Here is a 13,326-nt window from a genome sequence, read left to right as displayed (position 1 = left end):
GGGATCTTGAAACCTCCAATCAGCTCCAGAGTGATGAGGAGCTGCCGTTCCTTCTGTTGTAGCAAAGCATGCAGTCCCATTTTGCCCAATCATGATTTATATGTTGCCATATGCCCACTCCCATCCCGTTTACCCCCAATCCCATAACAATCTTGATTATTTCATGTTAAGAATAACAACTTAGAGTGTCTTCTTATTTTGTAACTTTCACTGGGCAGTTTATTGGACTCACTTTGGCGTGTCTCTTCCTGTCTGATCAGAGTTTATAAAACACAATTTGCTGTAACTGATCAGGAGATGGCGACTGCAGTAACACACTGGCTGCAGCGCAGTGATTACATTGATGACATTTTGAGCTTTCCTGTCCGCTCACGAGGCTTTATTTTCATAACAACACAATGGAATCATCCTCCTGTCCTCCATAAACTCACAAAGTAACTCTTGTGTTGTTGCAATGCTCCGCACCACCACGGCACTCTGCGGGAAAAAAAATCAACTCCGGATTGGGGCTTTAATTAGCTCTTCCCTTTCCCATGACCCAGATTTGTCCAAATCCATTCATAATGTTTTGAGGTATCCTGCTAGCAGCCAAACAGATGGAGCGTGGTGGAAATATAATTACAAAATACTACCATTTTAGAGGCTGTTGATATATCTAAAGAAAGTATCAAAAATAAAGTAACATTAGATCTCAGTTGTTTATTTTTTTCCAAACTATATATTCAGTGTACAGTGCTGCAGGTTACTGCCTGGGTCCACAAAGTGATTGTTGAGGCAAAACAAGCAGCCTGTCAACCTGTGGCGAAAAACACCAATGCAATGTAATTTCTGCATAAAAGCTAGGCAGTTTAGTTTCAGCTGAGCAATCTGACAGATGAAAGATATTTTTCCAGTGGCTAGCTGTGCTGCATATTTTCAATTCTTAGGTTCTATATACTTGTGTAAAAGCCGTAACACTATTTATGAAAATTCTGATTTTGTGCATATGCTGATATAATCGCTGTAAAGAACAATATTGGATAATTTTGCTGCAATAACAGAACACCAGCATCAAGTCTCCAAGGCAGGTATTAACATATTTATTACACCGTAAAGAGAACAACAATACCAGAATTATACTGCAAAGATTCACAGACTGACAGACCATAGTTTACAGCCCAAAAAAAGAATTAAAAAAAAAGAAACAAAAAGAAACAAAAAGTCAACAAGAAACCACAGTTCTGACATAGTAGACTGGAAAGCTCTCTAGAGGACACTGACCCTGAGCGATGTAAGGACCGCCCAGCGTCAGCCTACCACTAACCTGTGGTTTTCATGTCTCAGGTAAGTATTGCACAACAACTTCAAATCATTTGAGCTCTTTTTTTTTTTCTTCACAATAAAATTTTCTCAAGAGAACCCGAAAACCCGCCCACCCCTGAAGAGCCCACCCCGCCCCACCCGCGCTCCATCCCCGGTCAATGCTACTGTCTTTGCTGTTCACTGTCGGCCCCACACGTTTCCCCAATGTTTTTTGATAAGTAGGAAAATTTAATAACATTTCCCCCTATTGTGAAAAAACAGGCATGCCTAAATTCATAGCCTTTATCTTTTTTTTTTTTTTTTTAAATTTTTATTTTTTACAAGCTTTGTCTTTTGTAAATCCCCCCCTTTGAATTGAACCTAACTGACAACCCGACAAGCACTTCAGCATGTCTTCACAACAGAGAAGAAGAAGGGGAGAAAAGGGCGGAGGGGGAGAAAAGGGGGAGGAAAGAGAGAGAGAGAGAGAGAGAGAGAGAGAGAGAGAAACAACATTTCTCATCTGTGACCTTTGCTTGTATCATCGAGACAGGGGTCGACAACACTATTCTTTAAAATTAGCACAATTTTTTTTTTCACCTGTTCAAACAGTTCAAACTTGATGTATTCTAGAAACGCCACAGGCATAAAGGAACGTAACAAAACAAAATTTCTGTTGTTTTTTTTTCTCATTTCTATTCATTTTATGTTTCATTTATTCATGAGGTCTGCATTGTTACCAAGTAGTGATATGGTTTTGCAGCTGTATGAGCTTTGACTTTGGGTTTTTTTTTATTTTCCTGTTCACTTGTGCCCATTTGGTTCGACTAGACCAGTATCAGCGCCGCGACTGGTGCTCTTATCGTGCTGTAAGAGGTAGAGTGAAACTTGTTTGCCACCGAGGAATTTGTAGCAAAACACACATAGAGGAGGGAAGAAAGAAAAGATAGAGCTTTTCAAAGAATCATTGAGCGATAATGTTCGTCTTAGTTTTTTTTTTCTCTTTTTTTGTGTTTTGTTTTTTTTTTTTTTTTAACCCAGGTTTTGCCCTGATAACGATGAACACACACATTACTTGTTGTATACTTTCAAAAACACTAGTGTTAAAACAGCTTGGCTGTTTCTTCACAGCTTCTGAGGAGTCGCAAGTAGGGTGTCAGACACCTTTTTGGATTGTTTTAACCCTTTAGAGTCAAGAATGCAGGTGTTTCTTTTCATTTAGACGAGAAGAAGGGAGAGATGAGGAAGGACTGAGGGAGGAGGCTCTGGAGCGAACCGCAGAGCCTTTGTGGGCCTCCGCTTGTTCCTTGAGGTCAGAATTCTTTAACGCGCTTCTGTGTAGCACCAAAGTGTTTGGGGAAAAGAGCCTTTGTGTGCGTCAGGGTAAGTGCTCTCTTACTGTCAGTCAGAGGTTTGTTAGATTCACGTTGAAGGTTTATCATAAAACTGCATTCGATATTCCATCCCAACAGCAAAAATGACACAAGCAGATATAAATAAATATAAAACGACTGCAAACAGTATCGGTGTGAAAAGCCCAGTCTCACATTCCCCTCTTTTAGGATCACAAACTTAACTGCTTAAAGCTGACATGGGTGTATAATCTGACATTTGTGTAATGAGAAAAAGTACAAATGAGGGAGAAAACCCTCATAAAATACCTCAAAATTCCTTGGAAAATGGATACAGAAGTCATTAGTGTACATGTCACATTGGTTATTATTGCTCCAGTTCGAATGTAACACTGCTGCGAAATGTTCATAATGTTTTCATTCACACCTTCTCATTTCACAAGGCAAGACGACTGCCACTGGTTTGCTCTTTCCAGAAAGGATTAAAGTAAATGACTTTCATGACACTGAAATTGGTTTTGTTGCATGAATGCATGAACAAAGCCGCGGCAGAAATAAATAACCAAATGTTTGAGTGAACAAACCTCCTTTGAAATCTTCTAAGTCAGAATTTTGGTCCTTGGTGTCAGTCTTTGGCTGTTTTCGGTGTTTTTTTTTTTTTTTTTTTGTTTATCTCTTGTGTTAATACTGTGTGTTACCTGGTGCTCTGCAATGTTAAAGCTGTCAATCGGAGTCTACACCTCTGCATTTGGAAAATTAGTTTCTTAGAGTAATTTTTTGTTTGTTTGTTTTTTTTTCTTTCTTTTTTTTCTTTTTTTGGTCCTTTTTTTCTTCAGTTTTTCTAAAAAATAACAACAAATATTTAACGAACGTTCAGTAATGTGCATGCACTGTCTGTAACTATTCAAAAGAAAAGTTATGACTGCTTTCGTTAGCATGTTGAGAGAAAAACATTAATAAGTGGGTTTGGTGATTTTACATTTCTTCCAACTTTACAAAAAAAAAAATAAAAAATAAAAATGCACAGAACAAATATCGCTAGCACTACATACAAAAAATTGATTTGTGAAGTATGGCTCTATACCGACAAAACAAGTATGCTGAAAAGAAGCATGCCGAAATAACCTCTGTGACAGTGCAAATACATTTATGTATGTCCCTTGTACAAAACATTTAGGGGAGCATTCCGCGCAACATGCTAGTTCTCAGAAAAGATCTGGGTTGGACTCAAGTAGCAGCTCTGAGATATAGCTTGTCTTTTCTGGAGGACAAAGGGGGGAAAAAACAACTTAAAGAGCTACAAGGGATCTACCACTTACACACAGAATAGAAAAGCAGCTCGGAAAAAAGATAACACTTCTTTTTTATCTCTTTTTGCACCAGCTAGAGAGAGAGAGAGAGAGAGGGAGAGAGAGAGAGAGAGAGATGGAGGACTTTGAGTTGTGACTGGTTGAAGTACTATGCATCGTCACACTGGTCCAACACATATACAATAAATAACCATTGGTGACACCACAGGACAGAAGTCTTTAACACCATGACATCTACAGAAAAAAGAGGAAAAGAAGATGAGGAGAGATGGAAATGTTTTTTTCAGGGCGAGAGCTGAGACAGGACGGGAGTGCCGGGGCCGCAGTGGGAGCTCCCTGCCGGCTCTCAGCTCGAAACATCCCGGCCGCGGCTGCTGTCGCGGGGATCTGACAGTCTCGCCGGCGGGATGATGACTTCACTTCCTGGCAGAGAGCCTCCGTGACCCCGCCGGGCGTACGCGTGCGAGCAGTAATCGATACAACCGTCACATGTGCAATGGGCAAGGTTTTTTTGTTTCTTGTCCAAGAATTCTTCCTTTTACATCCTTCGGGGAGATTTGTATTTCCCAGCCCACTGACCTGGATATTATTACAAGTGAGAGGGAAATAACACTGGATGAACAGCTGGCTCTCCTTACAATCTGCTGCACATCTGCCCGCTCCGTGGCCGACTGCAGGCCAGAGATTCAGTCCGTCCCTCTCACATGTCCAGGCAGCGTACGTGTGTGTCTGTCCATCCGTCTGCATGTCTGTCAGGGTACTTAAATCTAATATCTTTCTTTACAAAGGATATCGGTGACTTCGATCGCTCTGCTAGCTAGTTGTGTTCCCTTGGTATGTCGTTTGGTAAAGTGTCTTCTTGAGGTTGACTAGTTTCATGTCCCAGGTACAGGAAGGAAATAAGCATTTCATTTCAAGGAAGAAACAAACAAACAAACAAAAAAAATTTAAACAAAAATGGGGAGGTCAGATATACTTGTCTTGAGTTCACGGCTATCTCTGCTCAGTCTCTTAATATTTACAGGAAAAAGGAAGATAAGCAACGACATCAACAACAACAACAGGCACAACGACAAACATAGACAACAAGAATAGCAATAGTAACAATAAAAGGACGTCGATATTTAATTAATTCATTAAAAACAAAGAATATCTTTGTGTTTCTTTAAAGTCATGGCAAGTCAATATGACCCGATTATGGACCTCCTCCTCCTCCTCCTGCTATGACTACACTGCAAGATAGACAGAAGCATTGCCACCTCTCTCTGTGAGCCGCGTTAGCTTAGCATCTTTGCGAGGCAATTTAGACAGTCATTGTGTTTGTGGGGGCCGAGGAGCCGAGGGTCCCGCGCCCCCGTCCTCCGCCTGAGTCTCTTAGCGCGGTGTGCCATCCAGGGCGGAGGAGGACGGGGTGCCGGGGGTGGAGGAACGCGGGGTAGCGGCAGGCGGGGTGGCGGCTGGACTCCCGGCCCCGCTGCTGGGGGTGCAGGCGGAGGAGCTGACGGGGGCGGGGGTCTCGGGCCCCGGGCCGCCCCCCTGCTGCTGGCTGGCCTGCTGCTGCTGGGCCTGCAGGGTCTGGCCGCAGACGTGGTGGTGCTTCTCCCAGTCCTTGTGCTGGCAGAAAGAGCCGCAGTAGCGTGCCGTGTTGCAGCCGCTGCATGTCTCGCTAGCTTTGCGGCCACAGTTCCAGCAGCTCTACATGGACAGAGAGAGAGAGAAAGTTACCCAACATCAGAAAAAAAAACAAAACATAATGATGATCCACGAGCCAGCAGACACGATATGAGCCAGGTGATAAATCTAAACTTGTCATTCAATTAATTGTATTATTTCTATTTGGCACGTTCGGAAATTTGCTTCAGCTAAGTACCCCGCGTTGTTGTGTTTTTTGCCTCTGTGCACACAAAAAGTAAATCAAATGTTTGACGAATTACTGCAAACAGGCACATCAAAGAACCAACAAACACAACATGAAGATTAGCATCAGATGTCGATGCAGCAGATTGCACATAACCAAACAAGCCTCGGCGTTTACAACACTTAAGCTTAAAACAAACCGCAGACAGATCAAAAACCCATCTCATATTACACTTAGGGGTCTCTTATATATCTCGGAAACCGCAGGGAGAGCAGCTACAACGGGGCGGCTGCTCCTCCACAGGAAGCGAGCGAACAAGGTTACAAACGGCTTCTGCGAGCTCTCCTCTGGGGTGATTCTCCCGCTCATAAACATCACTCCTGCAATTAATGTCAGATGTAAGCCACATTTCCCTCTCACTTAACTGATTAAACGTCAAGGTCTCTAGTGGTGATTAGCAAATGAAAGCTCGGTCCCTTATTTCCTCTTGGCTGAACCGGCGACACCTTTCTAAAAACGGTTGCTACTCTCTGGGAAGAGTGAGGGAGGGAGAGAGAGGAGAGAGAGAGAGAGATGCTTGATTGACCTTGCTTTTGCTCTCTTCTTCGCCTCACTATCTCCTGACTCCAAAATAACTTCCGTTTGCATGATCCCTTTGAAAGCCGCGAATAAGCATCCATCTCTTTGATATCTGAAAGGTACAATGATTTGCTGTTACTAACAGGATGATCACATAAGACAGGCCCTTCTTTGTAGGTGAGGATCATATCGTCTGTGCCATTTGGGAGTCACGAGAGCAGTTGGCACTTGCTAGTACAGTCAAAGTGATAACAAAGGAAGACAGTGCAGTACCACAATAGCTGCCAAACAGCTTCGCACACAGGAATAAAACCTCCTATACTGGGAATAGATCTGATTATGACAGTGTCTGTAAGGTGCTGTTTGACAGAAGAGATGTCAGACATCAGACAAATCATTGACTTCAAACCATTTGAAATTCTGGATCCGATGCATCTTCTCTGTGGGGAACACACACGGGGTTTTCATGTAATCATCCCCGTCACAGTGTGTGATTTGAGGTGGCGTTGGATGTTGGATGTTGTTTTCTGCACTTTTCTTGTCTTAAATGGGACAGGATCCAATTCTGTTGTGGCTTTCCAACCAAAATAACTGTTGTGTCACGGGTCATTACCGGTGGCTATAAACCACTTAGAATGAGCACCATTGTGTTCAGGTTGGTAAAAAATGTGCACCTTTTTTCTTTTTTTCATACACAAACATAAAAATGTCATAAATTATTTTGAATTGATAAGGAAAACCCTGTTCATTTCTGATCGATCTTTTTGATCCAAGTATCAAAAAGGCCTTCAGAGACAAAACAAGTAACAACATAACTTCTGAGGCCTGTAAGTGCCTCCGTTTCCATGGCGGCATGGTGTGTGTCTGTGTGTGTCTCCTACCTCACTGGAGTCCTCTTGCTGGTTGATTACAGAGAGTGCGTCCTCGGCCGCCTGCCGCTTGGCCTCAGCCACCGTGCGCTCCATCTTGGCCCGCTCGCTGCTGATCATCTCGTGGGCCTTGCGCTCGGCCTCCGACACGGCCTTCTGCAGCTCCGACATGGCCTGGCGCTTCACCTCGTTCACCGCCTCTTCTGGAAAGAATGGGGGCAACACAGGAGGTCAAGGAGACCGTAAGTAGAATCTACAATGTAGACTGTAGGCATCATCCTGTCTTGTGGAAAAAAACAAAACCACTTGAATTATAAGTTGCTCCTATAGGACAGGACAATCAGTATCTGCGAATATGAACATCTCAGCTCACAAACTAACAGAACTAAGGCTCCAACTTGTGATATCATCGAGCAAAACATTTTGTGCAAAGAATGAGTTTGTATATTCCAACTTTCATCCTGTCATCACTTGTAAGTCAAAAAATGGACAATTATCCCAAAATAATTATGTTGAGTCCTCTCTCTCTCACTTTTACCATCTTTCTCCATTCATTTTCTTTGCAGAGAATGAATGAGATGAAAGATGTTATCAAATATTTATTGGATTGCCCATAAAATTAAAAATCGGGTTTCATTTGAATGTTTACATGATTGTTTATGTACTGAGTAAATCCATGAGGCCCATCTAAAACCTGCTGTATAATTTAAAAAACGGGTTCTCATCAATTAAAAGAGAATACCACTCTTCGTAGTACCTGGGAAAAAAGGCAAAAGTCTAAATGCTGTTTCACTCGACAGCAGCGATATCTAGGACTGCGCTTGTCAAAAGATTTGTGGTAAAAGCTGTTTCACCTAATAAATCTCAAGCACATCTGCGAGACAGAAACTGCTGTAAACCTGATGCATGACTGTCAGTCACTTTTATGAGAAGAAACCTGAGAAAAGAAATACTTTGTAGTTCTGCAGAAGACATGAGAATTGCTTCACAGGGGAGACAAAGAGCTGTTTTGCCTTTGAACAGTTTTGGAAGAAAGGCCTTATTCCTCGATCAGCGCTCAGCATATAGGCTGCACCAAATTTAAACAGACATCAAACGTGAATATTCTAAATTTAGGATCCTGGGTTGCATCTGCAATGCCTCCTCATTTGCCTCACTTGATTTATTCTGTCATTCGGGGAAGTAATATTTATCAACCAGCTAAATCTACTGTAATTATCAGCTTTGCATTCCCCTACATAATTAGCACAATCTTATGACAGAGACTGTGGCATGTGTAATTGGTGTGATCTACGAAAGGATGGATGCATGATGTGTTGAGTTCATACGCATGGCTAATTGAAAAATAAAATAAAAAAAAAAAGTTGAAACGATGATTTCACTCTGTTACAAAGACGAATAAACAAAATAAACAGCACATTTACTTTTTGCCTCAACAGTGTGAGGCGATTAATCCCAGGTAATCACTGTGCAAATATGCTTTTGAACTGGAGAAATGTGTTATTTTAAACTTGCGTTGTGCGTTGAATAACCTTGCCGCGCGGGTGTTAAGCGGTGGAATTCCGACTGAACGTCAAAGCAAAGGGAGGGCTTTTTGTTTGCTCCCATCAAGCCTGTAACTTGACTAATTGTGTATGCAAATCAGGCAATTTATATTTAAATTATGCATTTCCATTGTGATCCCAGAGGCCCATGCGGCGAGGGAAAGTGGGAAACCGGTAGGACACCGTGCAAGGTGCTTGAATATTTATCACCAACTGTAAACATTTTGCCCATTTCAAACAGATGTATTCACCACCGCACTCCATTGTGTTAAAAATCCTATTTTGCAATCCTCCCTGGGTCACATTTAAATCAGCCTTTCCTCAGCTATAAAAATATGCAACCGAAGTGAAAAGGATACTGAAAATATTCAAAAATAAAAGAATGCAGAGAGAATGAGGAAAAAGCCGGCTCCATTTATCCCAGAGACACAAGGTAAATGTGCCTTTATGTCCCACCAATATGCTTCCCTGTCCTCACAGGCTATTCTCATATTATAAACATAAAAATCTATGTTTCAATATCAAGCAAAATGCATGCTATTTCGAAGACAGAGACATTTTCTCTCCATTGTGATTGAGCTAAATTGTTAAACCAGGGTGGTTTTGTCTTTAACCTACTGTGCTGCCTGAAGTCATGGAAATTGCCCTGGTGCCGTGTGATATATGTCTTGTGCATGGAATTGTGATTACACACCAAACGCTTCAGATGGAAGATCGATCTGAGCTGGTGAGGGGAGGAGAGCAGTGGAGAGCTGGCAGAGTCCCGATGGTGATACTCAATTCAATTTAAATGCATATTACTTGTTCTGAGTGTCTCACACATCATGCTTGGTCAAGCAAGGGGACAATTTCTTTTCTCCAAGGGGTTTAAAAAGCAGATATACTGTATCACTGACTGCGAATACAAAGTGGATTCCTCAAGCATTGAACCCTCTGGAAAATTCTTCGGGTTTCTCGACACAGTGATAATGATAATTCCAGCTGAGCTCAAAGAGTTGAAAAAAAAAAAAAATGTTATTTTGTGTATGCTGCAAAAATCAATTTTAATGGCAGCTACTGAAAAATGTTACATCAACAAATTAGTTTCAACACTTAATCTTAACTAGTTCTACACATTTTCTTCTGTAGTCGCACTACAAAAGAATAACTGCGATTCCTTTATCGCTGAGGGCATTACAAAACAGCCAAAAGCTAAAAGACATCTCCAGTCTCGCTGCTGTTCTTTTAATAGCATAACCACTGGACTAACTGTAAAAGCTACTTATGTCCCTTGTTCGGCCAGGGCAGTAAAATCTTTTTACGATCTTACATCATATTTGGAATGTGTGGCGTGGGGTGGCTTGGTGAAACTCTATCTTTTTACTTCCTACTGTATCGCACACAAAATGGTTTTCCAAGAGCCGCCTGACGCATGAATCCAAGCCTACCAGGGGAGGAGGCTGCAGACAGCAGGCGACGTTGGGATGAGCGGGGAGCAAGGAACCCCTCTCATCCACGTCCAGCCCTGAGTCATCTGGATGAAAAAGAGGGCCTTGATTTCTACGCAGCAAATGAGATGAAAACGAAAAAAAAAACTGTGGAGAGAGTGGGAGAGAGAGAGAGAGTACGCGTGTGTGTGCGTGCGTGTGTTTGTGTGGTGATGACAGGCGTGGAAGTGCTGCTCACCAGCTTTCTTCCAGATTTCTTCAGGGACGTAGCCAGAAGACAGAGGTCGGTGCAGCAGCTCCCGGTGAATTTCTGCACAGACACAAACGCAGCCAAGACGGTCGGACATCGCCCAGACACGGGACTCACACATGACACAGAGCTGCAGGTTGTAGCACCAATCAGCACATTGTGTTGACTCTCTTGGATTTATTTTTATCGCGGTTTGTGAAAAGGATTCAGGCATGAGACAAAATATCTTGAACCAATTAAACGGATACAATTATACCATTTCACAAATAAAACGTCCAAACCATGATGAAAGAGAAGACTCAGCAGAGGGCCAGGATTGAAAAATGAAAACCAGTTGCCCCAAAAAGGTAAAAAGAGGCCATGAGATTATATTTATGTACCTATGTATTTTTTTTTTTTTTTATCACCATGCTTTGACTAACTTTGGTAAAAACTCACTTTTTGATATCTGTGACAATCAAAATGAGGCGGTGGCTACCTGGTGTTGCGTTGTCCTGCCCCGCGGGGCTCTGCTGCCGCGACTGACCGCTAGCAGCTCCCTTCTTCAGCTCCTCCGCGTCGCTGTATCGCCTGATCCAGTAGTTGAGCTCCTCGCGGTCGGCCTCCTGGCACCGCCGCAGCACCGTCAGCGAGCGCCTCGTCTTCTCCACCATGTCCATGATGCAGTTCAGCAGCTGGGGACGGAGCGGAGGGGACAGGGCGCTGAGTTCACACACGGATGCTGACAAGCTGATTGAAATTCAACAAGGGGGGTGGTGGTGGAGGGAATAGTGCTGCAGTGTGTGCGTGTGTGTGTGTGTGTGTGTGTGTGTGTGTTTATGGGATGGTGTTCATGATTAACAGGACACTTTATGTACTTTTACTTTAACAAGGATGATGTCATCCACTATCATCCTCCTAAAAATGCCAACGCCACCCTTTCATCTGGACTCAAAATTGAGGAAGAAACAAAAAGTTAGGGATGAGCACACATGCAACAATTATTATATATATTATTTAATATCTGTTGTACGGCAGGTGAATTCGGTATTTTTAATTTCACGCCAAACCTTTCCTTCAGTTGATATCATACAACACGTTACTCTTTGTTTTATTAAATATGTTCCATCTATTAAGACTAAACAGTTCATATCTAAAGTCATTATCGTTCTATACAGTTTCCAAAAAGGAATTTTCTATATTAAAAGGATGTGTAAGCTATATAATATCATATAATATGTAATATGACTGAGATGAGCACTTAGGAAATCCCTGTTACTCACACAGACAGAACTGTAGGGTAGAGTAATAAAAAAATGTTATTACTTTTCTTACATGGTCAAGGTGCTTCCACTCCTCTGCCCACTCTCTGTCTGTCAGTCTGTGGTCAATCACTTCCTCCTGCCTGGTACCTGTATGCATACCTTATAGGGAGAGAGAGAGAGAGAGAGAGAGAGAAAGAGAGAGAGAGAGAGATGGATAGTCAGATCGAAGCAGAGAAACAAAGGGCAAATCAGTTTCACACAGTTTCAGCGTAACATTACTCCCCTGCTCCCCTTTTGTCTGTTCTTCATTTGCTCCCTGGTTGACACTCTCTCCATCCATTTCTTTCTCCCCCTCCAACACCCCCTTTTCTTCTTTGCTCCCTCCATTTCTCTCTCCCACCCCGAGGGCAGGGCTCAAGTGACTGAGCTTCTAGTCCAATAAACATCCATCACAAGGCGAGACATGGTAAATGTCTCCCCTATTTTTAGAGCAGAGCAAAGTCGTCATTACAGCTTCATCAAGGCTCGGCCTGCCCACAGAAATGTCTCTAATATGTTGACACTGTGCTGGAATCTGCTGCTGCATTTACATTTCGTCAGTCCACACACTCTGGTGAACAGGGCCTTGGGTGGCCCCGCGGTCAAAGACAGTGCCCATTAACCTCATGTACCAGCAGCCATTCACCCTGCTGAAGGGTCTTTGAGCAAGACACTGAATCCCTGCCTGCCCATCACTCACTGTCCCCTCACACACACACACACACACACACACACACACACACACACACACACACACACACACACACACACACACACACACACACACACACACACACACACACACACACACACACACGGCAACCTTCGCCCCGGACCCTCACCAATGGGCCTGGCCCTCTCCCGGATGTCGCGGTGGTTGGAGGCGGGGTGTCTGTACGTGTCGCGGTAGTGATGGGCGATGGCCATGTCGTCCAGCCTGTAGTGCTGTGGAGGGGGGGGGCCCGGGTGGGGGAGGCCGTTGGGCTGGTAGGAAAGCCCATTGGACGGACTGAAACGCTGGGCGGGGCTTATGGTGCAGGGCCTCTTGCTGGGGTGCACGTCTGGGTGCAGGGCAGCGTCTCGCTCGAAGCCGTTCTCTTTGGTTCTGGGAGGAGAGACAGAGAGAAAGACAGAGAGATGAGATTTGATGAGACAGTTATGATTTTGTATTTCACATGGAAAAATACATAGACTTCAGCAAGTTATTTTATCTTTTTCTTAAAAGAAATCAACCAGCAAATGAGTTAATTAGCATTATTTTGATGATAATAATTGGGTGTTGTGCCTTATTTCTGCATGCTTATCAATATATTGGCGAGAATTATTTCAGTTATTTTTCAGTTATTTCAAGAAAAAATATTTTAAGAATGAATATGAAATCAAACATGACTGAACTGAGACCACATGACTTGTTAAGAAGCAATTTTTTTTTTGTTTGTTTGTTTAATTAGACATGATAACCATGGACACATCCTTGCTTATAATGACAGCCTGGCAAAGAACAAAAGACCTCTTGAGACACAGTGGGTGGATGAAGAGAAAAGAGCGGGGAAGGGAAAGGAGAGAGGAGATG

The 13,326-nt window shown here is 43.0% G+C and overlaps 1 protein-coding gene across 1 annotated transcript in view; it reads right to left on the bottom strand.

Annotated features, from left to right (window-relative positions):
• Nucleotides 1-1,881: 1,881 nt before the first annotated feature.
• runx1t1 (RUNX1 partner transcriptional co-repressor 1) overlaps nucleotides 1,882-13,326 on the bottom strand; it is a 66,198-nt gene continuing 54,753 nt past the window's right edge. Inside the window, exons 6-11 of the mRNA XM_030064290.1 lie at nucleotides 12,596-12,858; nucleotides 11,785-11,873; nucleotides 10,949-11,144; nucleotides 10,459-10,530; nucleotides 7,262-7,452; nucleotides 1,882-5,638 (exon numbers count right to left, since the gene is read on the bottom strand). Of these exons, the coding sequence (XP_029920150.1) occupies nucleotides 5,318-5,638; nucleotides 7,262-7,452; nucleotides 10,459-10,530; nucleotides 10,949-11,144; nucleotides 11,785-11,873; nucleotides 12,596-12,858 (1,132 nt within the window). The 3' untranslated portion in view covers nucleotides 1,882-5,317. The remainder of the gene's footprint in view (nucleotides 5,639-7,261; nucleotides 7,453-10,458; nucleotides 10,531-10,948; nucleotides 11,145-11,784; nucleotides 11,874-12,595; nucleotides 12,859-13,326) is intronic.

Source organism: Myripristis murdjan, chromosome 11 (genome assembly GCF_902150065.1).
Source record: "Myripristis murdjan chromosome 11, fMyrMur1.1, whole genome shotgun sequence".
NCBI lineage: Eukaryota > Metazoa > Chordata > Actinopteri > Holocentriformes > Holocentridae > Myripristis > Myripristis murdjan.
This window is presented reverse-complemented; position numbering and strand designations above follow the sequence as displayed.